The 15,842-nt window shown below is 41.1% G+C and overlaps 1 protein-coding gene and 1 long non-coding RNA gene across 21 annotated transcripts in view; one reads left to right on the plus strand and one right to left on the minus strand.

Moving 5' to 3' along the window:
• The window catches only part of LOC308476841, a 61,416-nt gene extending 59,255 nt beyond the window's left edge, over nt 1–2,161 (minus strand). The window contains exons 1-2 of the long non-coding RNA XR_013986126.1: nt 2,027–2,161; nt 1,342–1,440 (exon numbers count right to left, since the gene is read on the minus strand). This is a non-coding gene — a long non-coding RNA (uncharacterized lncRNA). The remainder of the gene's footprint in view (nt 1–1,341; nt 1,441–2,026) is intronic.
• LOC308476837 (uncharacterized protein) overlaps nt 1,707–15,842 on the plus strand; it is a gene marked incomplete at its 5' end in the record, with an annotated part of 36,023 nt that continues 21,887 nt past the window's right edge. For 3 of the 20 annotated variants that reach the window (XM_081004803.1, XM_081004801.1, XM_081004802.1), the window contains 3 exons: nt 2,307–2,430; nt 3,714–3,767; nt 11,549–11,613. In XM_081004803.1, coding sequence (XP_080860929.1) covers nt 2,307–2,430; nt 3,714–3,767; nt 11,549–11,613 — 243 coding nt within the window. The other 17 variants (XM_081004804.1, XM_081004799.1, XR_013986116.1 and 14 more) reach the window with 16 other exon arrangements.

Consider the following 15,842-nt stretch of genomic DNA (forward strand, 5'->3'; position numbering starts at 1 on the left):
AACAACTAAGAATTTAGCTGGGGAAAGACTGAGAATATTAAGCATGAGAAACATGCACAATGAAGCAATGGAAAGTGCTAAAAATGAAAAATCACACTCTAGCAAGGTTCCTCCTACCTTGCTTAGGTTTCACAGAGTATCGGGTGCCAGAAACGACTTCATGCAGAACATGAAAGTATACAGGTGTTGTCAGAAAAGTAAAGGTCAAACTAAACAAGACATTTAAGTACACAACACACAAAAATACTTAAAATGACCTCATCTCCTTGTTTACAGAAATTAGTAATATGGTCCTCCAATCCAGCTCAGGGCTGCAAAATTTCAGGAAACCTAACTTTTACGTTAGGTCAGAGCTCCCATACTGTTTAGGCTGTCGCTGCAAACAGAACTGTGTGCATGTGCAGAATTGCATCAACATTCTGAGCCAGAAAATGATTCCAAATGGAAGTCAATTTGTAACACTGCTGAGCATGACAAGCTGAACAAATTTCCATACTCAACTGAGGAAACTTCAGCAACTTCATTTGGCACAATCAGTATTAGTGATTTAAAGATCTGATCATTACTTGCTGGTGTCCCTTATATTAATAAAGATGGTGTATTTTAAGGCAACGTGCCTCAAAAGGGGTGGGGGATTAAAACAAGTTATAAGAAGAGCCATAGCTCAAGCAGTATAGCATCTGCCTTGCAAGCAGAAGTCCCAGGTTCCTGGGTTCAATCCCTGGCATCTCCCTCCAGTATAAAATCCCGGAAAGCGACTGCCAGTCAGTGTGGACAATACTGACCTGGATAGACCAGAAGGTCTGACTCAGTGGAAGGCAGCTCCCTGTGTTCTTGCCAAAAATATTATGCTTTATTAGGAAGTATAATTGCTTGTGAGGTCAGCTTTAGCGCCAAAACACCACACAGATACAGGATTGAATTTTTGTGGAGTTCCCTCTTTTGCAGCAGGCTGAAAAAACTGAGAAACAACAGGCACCCACTGCCTGCACTTCCTGGAAAAATTTGAATTAGTTTTCATTCCCACTGAACGCATAGGTCTCTGCCCCGAGTGTCTGGTTTGTATGTATGCTGTTTTTACTTTTATTATATTTTGTACATCTCCTTGAGACATATACGAAGGAGGAGGAGGAGAAAGCAGCTTAAGCTTAATGATCTGCCTTGTCCCTGGCATTAACTGGCCATAGGCATCACCTCAAACATTTCTGCTCCTACAGCTACTTGTTTCTCCAAATGAGAAAAGTCGCTGGTAGCCAGCCATCTTAAATGTATACAATACCTAAGGAATACCCCCTGCACAGGCAGGGATATGGCACAAAAGAACCGCAGTCTGTGACTCACCCTCTGCCATGCAGAGCAAACCTTGTCAGATGGAGTCTCTTGGAACGAGTGAATTCTGGGCCTTGTTGAAGTCATTTTGGGGCACGGACTTCTGCACACCTAGGATTTTAAGCAAAACATACATCTCGTAAGAATGTCAAGCCCATTTTTAATGTGACATTTCCCACAATTCTTCTATTTATAAACCCCTGTTCCCTGTCATACATTTCCTCATTACAAGGCCTTTGATGTTTCAAAATCGAAGAGCAAGTTTTTATTGTTTCGTTACAGTTTCCTGTCTCTGTCTTCTGGTATATTTGGATTTTGTTGACCTGGCACTTCAGTTTATTTCACATTTCTATGGTGGAGGGAGAAAAAAATATCACCTTGACTTTCTTCACCTCCAGATGCCTTTAACACGCCTAAGAAGGAAACCTCTCCGGAATTAACAGACAAAACATCAACTGAATACCAAACAAACATCCAAACTGGGAGCAATTTCCATGTAATTGGCTCCATAAGTGACCTCAGCAAGATATCTACACAAAGCCTGCTGTCAAAATCACATGTAATGGAAAATGAGATTTTAAAACCCACAAGAGTGCAAGACAAAGTGAAGGATAAAAGAAACAGTGTCCGATAGAAGTTAGAAGGGAGACGCTTGTTTTTGTGCTACAGTGGTCTTGTACGATAAAAGGTTTGCTACCTCACGATTCCTTCACATTTGGACTTTCCATTACGTTGTGAATCCATCAGGATAAAGAGATTTAATAAGCAGCTTCAGACCTGACAGGGTGTAACCTAGAGTTGTACTGCTATTGTACTGCTATTTCAACCACAGGTGGCGCTGCGTTCAATTGAGGTGGGCCAAAATGGCTGCTTAACTGAGGGACTGCCTTATTGTAAAAGAACAGTCTAGAACAACAGCACCAATTGAACACAGTGCAGCAGCCAAAGAGAAGGAGCCACTAAAAAAAGAAAGGCCCATGGGAGAAAGAGAGGAAACTGCAGGAACAGCAAGAACAAGAGCAGCAGCAACAGAAAGCTGCTTCAGAGCAAACAACTTGACTCCTGAGGGTACATACCTGTTGCAGTATGAAGCTCCCTGGTGTAAATACAGGGAACCTTACTTTCTAACCTTGCTAGGTCATCAGTGCAGAATCTCCTGTTACACTTGCTGGCATAGAAACAGTGATTTGGCCAGAAATGTTCACATGTGGACTTTGAATTAAATGTCATAAATGTAGGAGTGTTTTGTTGTTGTTGTTGTTTTAAAAAAAGCACCCTCTCCAAAATATGTTGGGCTGGTTTTGCCTGCCTTTCAGAACCACAAATAAACTATGAAAGAAAAACTGTTGCCCCTGGCCAGAGATACTGTGGTCAGAAGTGAAGCATCATGATGCCACACTACGCAAGGATGGAATTGCCACCACATACGGAATGTACTCCTCTTCCGTCTGCTATATTTGTTTTAAATTTCCACTGAGGTTCTTGGCCACTGCAGGAGAAGCTAGTGGCATTTCACAAGTCATCTGTTCCTTATACTACCAGTACACAATTATCACATAACTTCTCACCTCATTGTTCACTGCAGGGAAATCTGGGCAGGTTTTTGAAGGCTTGGGGCACGGGGCAAAATGCCTTCAGGGATCCCCTTGATATAGCAGGTTGTGTGAGAGAACTGAGGTGAGGCCTGCATCTACCTCTCCCATGGCACCAACTTAGAGGAGGCTGTTGCTCCTCCTTGCAAGTGTCTTTTACATTTTGCACTGTATCACAATTCTGTAAAAAATACCATAATAAATAGCTAACAGTTTGTGGGCTTTTTGTGTCAATGAAAATCTTTTGCCTGAGGCAGCTGCCTCACTTTGCCTATTGGTAGGGCCAATCTTGCACCCTGCAAATACCAACAGCACCCTCCCCTCCCAGGCTCTCATCTGTTCAGAAAGAGCTGTGACCTGCTGGCCTGGTCACCCAGGATCACCTAACCTCCCTCAAGTAATTGGCTTTCTTTTTAGAAGGGAGATGGGTGGTGGGTGAGCAAGCAGGTGGTGAAGAAAGATGGAGGGAGTCGCAGAAAGAAGTTCCATTTCTGTTAGTAGTGGTCCCCCTATTAAAGTACAGGGGAATCTAGAAGATCTCTGACCATTGTAGTGATTGAAGCAGGGTCTGGGTTTTGAACCCCCTGTCCCTTAACCTTGACTTAAAGAAACCAATTTTTCATAAAAGCTAAAGTTGAGGGGCCATGTGTCATTGTCACTTCTGCTCTCAATTTTCCTGGCATATGACACAAATCCTTTACAGAGAATTGTTGTGTTGACAACCTGTTGAAGGAGTAGATCTCTGAGATTTTGAAGAGGTGAAGCCTTACACAGATGTTTTTATTGTTGCAGTTCCTTCCTTTGGACAAGGCTACAATCAAGGCTTGTACAGTACGTGTAAAAACTGTGAGTCCTCAGCATTTGTGAATTACCTAAAATGGTGAACTTAAAAAAAATATGTACTCCTCTGGGGGAAGAAGGTTATATGAAAAGGGCACAACAAGGACACAACATATACCGACAGCTTTCTTGTAAAGAGATTCCACTTTAGTGTGTACATGTGGAAGATAGATAAGGTTGATGAGAAGAACAATGCTGACAAACAGGGGTCTGGAGGATATGCCCCGGAAAACTGCTTTGCTGTATTTAAAATATACATCCCAGCTACAATATGAAAAAGTGGATCTGTTTCAGGGGTTACTGGATTGAAGAGAAAACCTGATGGGCTGCAAAAAGCACAAAAGCATGTTGAAGAATTAAGAGGGAAGTATAGTGTGTTTATATTTGATTTCCAAAAATGTTATAACTGGAGCTGCACTGAATATTTGCCAGTATCGATTTTAAAGGCAAGAATAGCTGTTCCAGTGGAGTGTAAATATCACCTGATAAATTTATTAATTTTTAAAGTTTTGAAACAGCAATACTATGGTTTCATTTTCTTTCTCGATTTTGAAGTAGTCACATGAGAATAACTGTCAGGAATCGCAGCATGACATCACAACACTATGCAGCCAATCATGTCTGGCTATGTGATTTTATCACTGAGGGCAAGTGAGGTAAATTTAAATGGATAAGGGAACATTTTAGCAGATAATATATATATATATTATGGCTGGAAAAGAATCCATTTTTTGTTATGCAAAATGGTCCTGGTTAATTTGGGGCAACCCAACCTGGGGCAGTACAGGGCTCTCTTGACCCAAATTGGTCAAAGCTGAGATCGGCTTGAATTGGCCAAATTTGGTTTGGAATTGGGATTTTGGCCAAATCTGATGCATAGTCTTATTATATTCCTGCCAAATGATGGTTAAAATCAGTGCTGTTATGAAGGGTTCAGCCTGCCATATTGATTCAAAATGGCATCTGATGGTATTCGAACGTAGGCTCAAACTTACTTTATGATCTCAGGAACCATCATGCCACATTGGGGAACGATATCATCTTCAAAGGTGTTCAAATCATTGCAGGTGGCTCACTTCACCATCTTGAGTCAAAATGTAGTCTGATAGTGTCCCAGCCTAGACCAAAATCTACTACTTGGGAACTGCCATGCCAATTTGAGCAATGATATCTTAAGTGGTGCTGTTTGGAATAATTTGGCCCACCACCTTTATTCAAAATGGTGTCTGATGGTGGACTTACAGAGGAGGAACATGGCAGACTGAACATCTTCTGTTGGCAGCTCGCCGATGGCGATAATTGCATGATGCTTAATGATAGCCAAGCCATAAATCTTGGCTATTAAATTCACTCTGGTAAAATAGAGTGCACAAGGGATTAACCCACTCCTCCACCTCAGGAACCATCATGCCAAGCTGGGTGACAGTATCTTCAGAGTTGTCTAAATCAGTTTAGAACATTTCAGTCGGACATCTTGAATCAAAATGGCACCTAGCGTCCAAACATAGATGAAAACTGGCCCCTTGTCAGGTTATTTCAGAGCCAAAATGGTTGCTTAACAGGCCAGTTTGGTCTGCTTAAGTCAGGCCAAAATGGTTGCTTAACAGAGGAACAGCTTTATTCTTGTTGCTTCTGTAAAGTAACCTAGCAAGGGGCCAGTTTTCATCTATCACCCAGTGATGCCATCTGATTGATGGATGATGCTTTAGGGAAAATGGCTTTGCAGGCCAAATTAGACCCCTTATTGGGTGAAGATTGGCCACGGCCAAACCCCTGATTTAAATGAACAGAGCTCCACTCATGCAGAAGCTCCAAGGATGTAAAGAGGCATGCATGTGGCTCTGGATTAAGTTATTTTATTTCATATAATTAAATTATTAAGACACAAATATTAAATAATCCAAAAGATTTGGAGCTTTATATTACTATCTCCAAGGCTATTTATATGTTACCAAATGAGGCAAGTAAAAACCAAGTTGATGAAAAACTTGTAGTTGAAAGACTTTAAAGATTCTATCATTTTTTCAGTGCTATTTTTGAATAAGAGGTGAGAATAAGATAACTAGTTTCTGAAAATACAAGAAATCTTCATTTTATCAAAGCATCCATCTACTCAATAAGACTCTTCTCAGAAGATGGGACAATCTGTTTAAGTAATACACATCTGTAGTTTGCTATAAAAAAGACTGCTAGAGAATGAATAAATTCACCAGGGATATATATGATGGAGAACACAAAATATATATTTTACAACCAACTAAATTCTACTTGGGTCTCAGTTTACCCAGGAGAATTGAACAGCCGTATGATTATAGAATTTTAAAAGAGGCAAGCATAAAAAGTTCAAACCTATCTCCCGTACATCCTATAAAAGTTAGGAAATTCATGGCCCCTTTAGTAGCTACAGAGCCAAAACCACCGTAATCCTCAGTTTGAGTCTGAATTGTTTTCAATTTGTAATCTGAATGAAAGAAGAGGTTCTTAATTCCAGATGCCACATTTTTGGCTATACATAAGCTGAGGTTTCTTAGAGCAAGGGTTATATCATGATAAGTATTTTTGATTTTTTGCAGGATTCCCTGGGAACTTACTGAAGTGCTGGATATAAATCCATGAAATAAATCCATGAATATGTACATACATGCATACAGGGACAGAGCTTTGTTCTTTCATTTTCCCAGCAGTCATCTGCCCCTTTTCTAACATTATTTATTTCATTTGTGTCCCAAGTCCAATTCAGAGTAAACCCATAAATTCACAAGCAGATTCTAGTTATTTCCAGAATTTGGTAGATCTCGTGTAAGAACTTTCAAGAACAACACCAACTTGGAAACTGTTAACTAGAAGCAGGAGAGGCTATATGCAGCGAGGCAGGGGACAGCCCATCAGATATTTGAAGATGGTCTCCTCTTCTCCAGGCTAAACATACCCAATGCCCTCAACCATTCCTCATAAGGCTTAGTTTCCAGACCCCTGGTCATCTTAGCCACCCTGCTGTACACATGTTCCAACTTGTCATAACTCTCCTTAAATTGTGGCACCCAGTACTCTAGGTGTGGTCTGACCAAGGCAGAACAGAGCACTACTATTACCTCCCCTGATCGGGATACTATACTTACGTTGATGCAGCCTAGAATAGCATTAGCCTTTTTTGCTTCCTGTGTACCCTGAGTGATGCAGATTCTCTTAATGGGCAGCCTCAAATAACCTTATCCTTCCTCTTCACCCATGGTCTTAATGCACATTTCATGTGCTCATGGCCAGCACCAGCAAGCACCATTCTTGGGCATATGCTGAGGTCCCCACAAGCTCCACTCCCACTGCTAACACTAGCCTAGTTTGGGCATACTTTTCCTTCCTGGTGCTGACAGGAGCATAATTACAGCATTGCATTGTGGGGGATTTAATGGCAGTGCCAGCAGGTTTAGCCACATAAGCCCAGTGCTCCGGTGCTACAGCTGGCCTCTTGCTGCAACTTACCACCTGACAAGTCTGCTGTGGGGTGGGGAGTGACCTACTGAGGGCACTTTGCCTCAGATCTGGAATATTCTTTGCTCTTGTTCTGCACATATGTTTCAAGTACTGAACAAAGTGGTATCTGCAGTGCATGCCAGGATGTACGTCTTTAACCTCGGGAAACTAAGTATTCATTAAACCAGTGAAGCAATATATGAACAGATATCTCTAGCTATGTTTCCTACTGAGTTAATACTTCTGTGCTATTGACCATGCCCCAAGAAAAGACTAGAAAAGAACAGTTCAAGAAACCGAGCTTTCTAAATGGCCTGCAGTTGGCTCCTTCTCCCAAATATTTGGGAGAAAAGACTATAAACTCCTGCTATTTGCACTGCATCCTAAAACTGAGTATCAGCCAACAAAAACTGGCACAAGTTCATGGATGTCACACAGGAGGCACTGGGAACATGAACTGGTGTGAAAGCCTGAAGGAGCAAAAGGGAATGCAAATGTAGTAGCCAGAGAGACAGATTTACAAGAGGGATACAAGAGATCTTGGTAAATGTGCTCAAGAGTCTAAGTTAGGCTGGTGTTTGACATGACTTAGACAGAAGGGAGGGAACTAAGTGAGAGGAGAAGGAAAGTTTGAGAAAAGAACCAAACGGGGACAGAAACAGTGTGTTGAATGCATATACAGCTCCATAGATTATTGGATGAAACGGATAATCTAGCCCCATTTCAATCTGGCTTCAAACCTGGGCAGCTGGGTGGCAGGGAAGGGTAGAGAGAGGAGCAGAGGAAGCATGCTACTGCTGCTGATTTTCAGTTATTACTTCTTCTTTTTAAGAAAGGATATTCACTTCAATAACATACAAGAATAAAGGAAGAAATAAAGACAATACAACTGATTTAAAATTAAACATACACATAAACGCAAAATGCAAATTAGGGTTGTTTCGACAATCCTTTAAAAGAATTATTGTTGTTGTTATTGGGAGTGAAGGTAGTAATATTCCTCCCTAAATTTTAATTATGTTATTTTATTGCATATAACAATACAAATGTTTGAGATACAGAAGACAAACAATTATTGATTCTAGTTTCTTACCCGCCCTTCCCCTTAAAGCCCCAGGGTGGGTTATAACAATTGAAGCAAACCTGAATGTTAAAATGCAATAACGTGCAATGTTAAAAACCCGTTTAAAGCATCTCTGCACAGCCTACACTGTCACCTCTGAATGAACTCAGAAACTCTTTGCTGTTGTCTGGGGCCCAAGTCCAGACCATAGAAGAGAAAGGCAAACAGAAGTGTATGAGGTCGGATGCGAAGGAACTAAGTGGAAACTTGGACAAATACTGGAAATGGTTGTAGTGACTGAGGTAAAATAAAGTGAGGACATGGGAAGGAAGAAAGCCAGCAGGAAACCAGGTCTAGGTGCGGTGAGGTACAATAAACAGAAAACACCAGTCCATAGAGTACTCTATGGGGGACTGTTTCAGGCATACAGCTTGCAACTTTCATAAAATATTGCTTTTCTTACTGTAACACCTCAACCTTCTTCTTTCCCCCCCAGCTATAGTGAAGAGAATGGTTGCAGGGGAGAAAGCCTCCTTCATCTGTCACTGCTTCTTGGGGACCCCATGAAGTTAGTTCAATTTACACCTTTTACCACTGCAGCAGAGTGTTTCATTGACTTGCAGAAGCTCTGTCCCAGAGGCAATAAAAACCTAAATTGCTGCAGAAACCAGGCTGTGAAATAGCCCTGCTGGAACTCCAAGGAGCTTCATTAGTGTGATGGCTGCTATGGGAAGTCTGTGCATGCTGACAAGCAAAGCATCCCAAAGGCCTGATATTTAGCTATTGCCTTTGGCTAGGGAACAACACCATTTATGGTGGTGATCTGTGATTTCCCCAGGATAGATGGCAAAAATCGCAAGGCTTCCTAACTGTCAAAATATATTCCTGAGATTTAGGAGTAGGCTTGTCCAAAATTTCTCCAAGGAAAATAGGGATGTCCTATTCCATAATGAGGGACGTGGGTGGCGCTGTGGGTTAAACCACAGAGCCTAGGACTTGCTGATCAGAGGGTCGGCGGTTCGAATCCCCCACGACGGGGTGAGCTCCCGTTGCTTGGTCCCTGCTCCTGCCAACCTAGCAGTTCGAAAGCACGTCAAAGTGCAAGTAGATAAATAGGTACCGCTCTGGCAGGAAGGTAAACGGCGTTTCTGTGCGCTGCTCTGGTTTGCCAGAAGCAGCTTCGTCATGCTGGCCACATGACCCGGAAGCTGTACGCCGGCTCCCTCGGCCAGTAAAGCGAGATGAGCGCCGCAACCCCAGAGTCGGTTACGACCGGACCTAATGGTCAGGGGTCACTTTACCTTTTTATTCCATAATGGTGATGGTGATAATTTTACTATTTATACCCCGCCCATCTGACTGAGTTGCCCCAGCCACTTTGGGCTGCTTCCAACATATATAAAAACATTAGAAAACATTAAACATTAAAAAAATCCCCATACAGCGCTACTTTCAGATGGCTTGGGGGTTGGATAACTCCATACCCTCTAACATTTCTCCGATGAAAATAGAAACATCCTAAGGAGACATTCTGGGATCAAGTCAGAAACCAGGTTGGCTTCTGTAAATCCAAGACTGTCCCTGGAAAATAGCGACACTTGTTGAGTCTGGATTAAGCATGAAAGTGTATCTATATCAAGCCAGACACAAACTCATAATAATATCTGCAACAGAAATAGTTATCCTCGTCTAGGTAAGAATATGGAGAAATCTAAATCTGAATGCGATATATTCCGAAAGAACTGGGGAAGGGAAGGGAAATGGATTGCTTTTCAACATAATAATCCCAGAGCTAGGCATTAAATGCACACAAATATCCTCTTTGGTTTCATCCCAAATCCCTTCGACCTCCTGCACTGAACCTGAAGCCCAGACCCAGAAGAAGAACAGTGTACTTGGGTCAAGTAGTACAAAAAGCCCAAAGCTTTTGGAGCCTCTTGGCGCAAGTAGTCATTCTGGCAGCTCAGGGTTTCTTGGCACAAAATGCACTTCTTTCTTTATTTTCCCTGTCTCTTTCTTGGCCTAGTGCTTCTGTCCAGCTTTCCTAATTTTCTGACATCTTGAAAATGTCAGTCAGTTGCTTTCAGTTTATAACATATTTCAAAGCCTAGTTACTCAGCCGTGCAACAACAGAGATGCTTAGCTTTCAAAGCTGAAGATAGGGATTTGTACATGTGCTGAATGGTCTTTATTTCCTAGAGATGTCTGCACTTTCTCTTGCCTCAGACTTGCCTCTTGCTTAAAACTCCATTACTTTGCCTTTCTTTGCCTGCCAGAGGGGACTTTCGCTAGGTAATTCCTAGCAAAGTGTGCTACTAATCAATGGACAGATTCCAAAGACACATTCAAGCACAACCCTGTACATGCATGAGACACAGTTCTCCCTTTCTCCAAGCATATTCAGTGAACATACATATTAATGAGTACTATGTGCATATTTAAAAGCCATCTCCAATTTCCCATCACCCTCTGTGATGGACAACACTGCACATGTACACAACCACACACCCTTCAGTTTACATGTCACCAAAGTTCTTTGTTACTTTCAGAAAACAGGGATGCAAATTGAATTGCCTTCCAGCTTAGAATGTAAAGCAAGACACTGAGTGTTGGTTATTTGTTCAGCTGACAAGTTACTGAAAGATTTGAGGTTGGATTATTATATTCACCATTATTTTATTTATATAACACATTTTCTACAAATTTGTGCTCAGAGTAGTTTACAGCAGAATAACAGGCCAAAGAAATACTATAATAACCATGCTACATGATTAAAATCATAAAACTATTTGCAATGCTAAATTAACAATCTACTAATTAATCATTATTGTTGATCAATCATTAACAAGTCATATAAAATGCATCTAGAATATTAAACATAAAGCACACAAACAGGTCAAGTAATACAGTGGTACCTTGGTTTACGAACTTAATCTGTTCCAGAAGTCCGTTCTTAAACCAAAGCGTTCTTTAAACCAAGGTGTGCTTTCCCATAGCAGTGGGGGACTCAATTTACAAATTGAACACACCCAACAGAAACCGGAACATGTTCTGCTTCCAAGGCAAAGTTCATAAACCAAAACACCTACTTCCGGGTTTGCAGCGTTCTTAATCCAAGTTGTTCATAAACTAAGCTGTTCTTAAACCAAGGTACCACTGTATCCCCAAACAGCCAAAAAGCTAATGACAGTAATCACTGCAACTAGCAGCTGTATGTGTGTAAGCTTTTAAATATTAATTTCTTTACTCCCAGTGATAGTCATAGGGATGTCCCGGGTGTTCAGATACCCTGCTAGAATACTTGTGAGCAAGATTCAGGTAAGCAAAGCCCTAGCCTCCTAAATCTTATGAACAACAGCCCCAAGGTGCTGAAATTTACTTTGACCAATAGGAAGGAGGAGGCAGCTGCAGGTGCTCTGCAGGGCTGGTTTTTTGTTTTTTGTTGTTTTTTAAAACTGAGGATACGAATGGGATTACCAGACCCAGACTCAATAATAGAAAACCGGCACTCCTCCGTGCATCCCAGGAGAAGATCATTTAGCTTTTTAATCTTGAGGATTGGCTTCACAATCTGAGCATGTCTAGCATTGCTAACTGTGTGTATTTAACTAAAATCTAAACTCTAGATCAAGGAAGGGGAGCCTGTAGCATTCCAAATGTGGAACTACAACTTCCATCATTTCTGACCATTGACCATGCTGGCTGGGGATGATGGGAACTGTAGTCCAAAAATATTGAGGGCACCAATCTTGGTGAAGGCTGCTTTATTCTTTTTCCAGAATTTTCAAACAAATGCTCCCCATGTTGCAACTTAGGAAGTTTCCAAGTGTCTTCCACCCCATCTCTGACACCCAGACCAACTCACTTTCAAATTATGCCTTCTGGCAAAGCTGGGCTGAATTTCATGGAAGGCTGGGCTGAGTTTCAAATGAAGCTGAGCCAATTTATAATTTATATTTCAGTTTATTGTTTGGAGGGTTGAAATCATGAGCAGCTTCAAGCCTTCGCTCAGTACAGCAAAACCCAGACATTTTGGCTGAGTTTCCTGATCAGGATTTGTTTGAAATTCAAAAAGCATTGAAACTTTGGTATGGGGTGGGGGGAGTCCTTCAGAACTGAAAGCTATAAAAGGTTTTGCAAGGCTTTCTCAGTTAATCCATACCTCTGTATTTCATGTTGCTAGTTATATTATAGATTATATATCCTCATATAAAACTGTGGTTCAGATTCATATGAGAAGTAGTTGGGGCAAGAAATTCATTTGTTTGCATTATCAAGCATAAATCCAGGTATCCTTGATCCCCTTTCTTACAAGTGGAATAGCCACAAATGAGGATGGGATTTCAGCGAAGGAGAACATCATTGCTCAGTTTCATAATTGTATTAGGAGGGTGGAAAATTGTTTCCTACAGGTCTAATTGGTTGGAAATTCTTTCTCCTGCAGGAAATGAAAAAGTTCATTGTTCTTGAGATTGGTGTATATATCCTATTAGACTTGCTCTTTTTACCTCAGCTACCTCTGGCATTGAGGAAACTGAAACCTATACCATAAGAACATAAGAAGAATCTGCTGGATCAGGCCAATAACCCATATTATCTAGCAACCTTCTTCTCACAGTGACCAACCAGATGCCTGTTGGACCCAAGCACAATAGCTACTGTGGCTTCCAGCAACTTATATTCAGAAGCATTACCTCCTCCAACTGTGGAGGGAGAGCCCCGCCATCATGGCTAGTAGTCATTGATAGCCCAATTCTCCACGAAATTGTGGGAGTGAGTGCCATAGCTTAACAATCCGCTATCTGCTTGTGCCACATTATGATTTGATTGACCACAGGTAGCATTCTTTTGTTATAAGCAGAAATATATGTTTAGGTGTGCAAGGTCATGTCTCAATGCATGGAAATAAGCAAATTCTCTTTCCGATAGTATTACTTAATTCAATATTCTTTAATGCTATAAAACCTATACTGCATGTTTTGCCCCCTAATCGGTCATGTCAAATGGGGAAAGTCTACTAGATGGCAATAGCCATGTTAAAACCAGTTTAATAATATTATACTGTACTAGCCTTCAGAACAGCAAAGCCACCTTACTAATGATTTCATGTTCCTTTTGCCAGCGTGGTGTAGTGGTTAAGAGCAGTGGACTCGTAATCTGGCGAACCAGGTTTGCATCTCCGCTCCTCCACATGCAGCTGCTGGGTGACCTTGGGCTAGTCACACTTCTCTGAAGTCTCTCAGCCTCACTCACCTCACGGAGTGTTTGTTGTGGGGGAGGAAGGGAAAGGAGATTGTTAGCCGCTTTGAGACTCCTTAAGGGGAGTGAAAGGTGGGATATCAAGTCCAAACTCTTCTTCTTGCCAATAGGTAAATATCAGCTGGTTATGTATAAATAGTAGTAATCCAGATAAGAAGTCCTCTTAAGGATGAGTAACTGATAAAAATCAGGAAACAGAAGGTGGGGATAACTAGACAGTTTTCTTAATGGAAGGAAGGAAGTGAGTGAACCAATAGCCGTGTTATTTACTTTGCAGAAATCTCAAGCAGACTGTAAAGAGCTGCAAATAGATCTCTACAAACCGGGCGTAAGAGTAGATGTAATGCAGTAAAAGAGTAATGCATTTGGGATTAAAATAAAAAATAAAAATACACACACACTAATTGAGTCTAAACTTCCTTTGTCTACCCAAGAAAAATATATTGGGTTCTGGACAATAACTCATTGAAAACAACATCTCACCACTCAGTGGTCATCACCTCCATGTCCCAACTGTGAGTGTATGAAAGCATATGGTTTGGCAGTGTTGGAATGAAAACAGAATGCTGAGTTAGGTGGATCCTAGTGAGATTCAGCAAGACAACAATTATGGTCTTATGTGTCCTTAGAGGTGAAGGAAAATATATTTAATATTTAACCTTGTCTGCAGGTGGTAATGGGTAAATTCTGAGAGAGGTGCATGGGTAAAATACAGATTAATATGAATAGTCTTCCCAAGCTATTACTCATGCAGCTGTGTGACATGAATTCTGATGTGAAATAAGACCTACATGCTCTTTAGACTCTACACTGCAATTTCCTCTGTCCAGTCACCATGCATCTGCTCCTGTTTTTAGGGTTCTTTTTTGCAGTCTGGCTCTGACCTCAATATTGCTAATTTTCAGGAGAATATTAGAACTTGGAGGTGGTGGGACCACTTTAAGGTTCCTTATGATATAACAGGAAAGTTTCTGAATCCTGGTTCTGAGGTAATTATACTGCATATATATCATAAACATGGCTGACTAGAGGTTTCTGCAGTCTTGGAAAAGCAGCTACTCACCCACCTTCCTCTTCACAAGCCTGTTGTTGACCTTGCCCCCTTTCCTACAATCAAGCTGGAATTCACAAGTTCACACCTTGTAGTTGCTCAGTCCAGAGACTTTTAATAATGGCTAGGTGTTGCCAGATTTGGGGCCCATTTGGAAATATTATTAATGTGAATGATCCTGGTGTCAGCACAGTTGTAGTACTCAAGACCTTTACAATGAGTTGGATCTGCTGCTCCAGAGGTGAATGGCCAGTATAGATTTTCATATAGAAGCTAAGCTGACTGACACCTTTTCAGCCATTGCCTGAAATGCTTTTAAAACAGAGAGCAGCACAGGAGGGGTTCAGGTGAGAGAACTCCGTGTCTTAACCATTTGCCACTTTGTCAACTATATAAGCAGCCTAGAGAGATGGAACAAGAAGAGGCCATTTCCCCCCTTGGATTTGGCTGCACAAAAGGTTAGTCCAATAGCAATTCTCCTCTGGAGGTCTATATACAGAACCTGTTTAATTTGTAAATGAAGGGTTTTGGCCGACTTTCAACACTTAGACCTTGTGCCTCCTTTAATTAATTGCATCATCAGTATACAAAATGTCAGAATAGGGATGTGCATGTAACGCCCCCTGAGAAATTTCTGCAGTTTTATCTAAACTTCTTTTGTTTTGCAAAAGATAGATAAACCATTGGATGTTTCTCCTTAGCAGGAACTGCAAAATTTATCTCAAATTTTCACTTTAGGTGAAACGCTGTGCCAAATGTTATGATACCCCATGAGAAATGTCATTCGTCATTCCTGAAAACTTTTTGCTTTCCTGTAAATTCCTTAGACATTTAGTTTGAGGAGGAACCTCCATATTTGCCCCAACATTTAATTTTTAGTGACATTTTGTGGCAATTTTTATTCAGAGTGAGCAGGATTAATGTGTAGAGCTGTGAACTATCATTATGAATCTCTCAATTTCCGATCTGTGTTGTTTTCACATTTTTTACTCATAATTCTCTTCCATTTCTGTGACGATAATTCCTCTTCAAAATATGAATTTAGAGGATATTTTAATCTGTATTTTAATACATAATCAGGCAGTGCAATCCAATACATATCGACTCAGAAGTAAGTCCCTCTCCGTTCACTGGGACTTACTCCCAGGTAATTTGTTAGGACCTAGTTTAGAGAGACAATTTCCCTGAGTGTGGCTTCTCTGGAGAGCCAGTGTGGTGTAGTGGTTAAGAGTGGTAG

Source organism: Podarcis pityusensis, assembly GCF_964106645.2.
Source record: "Podarcis pityusensis genome assembly, chromosome: 5".
NCBI classification, from domain to species: domain Eukaryota; kingdom Metazoa; phylum Chordata; class Lepidosauria; order Squamata; family Lacertidae; genus Podarcis; species Podarcis pityusensis.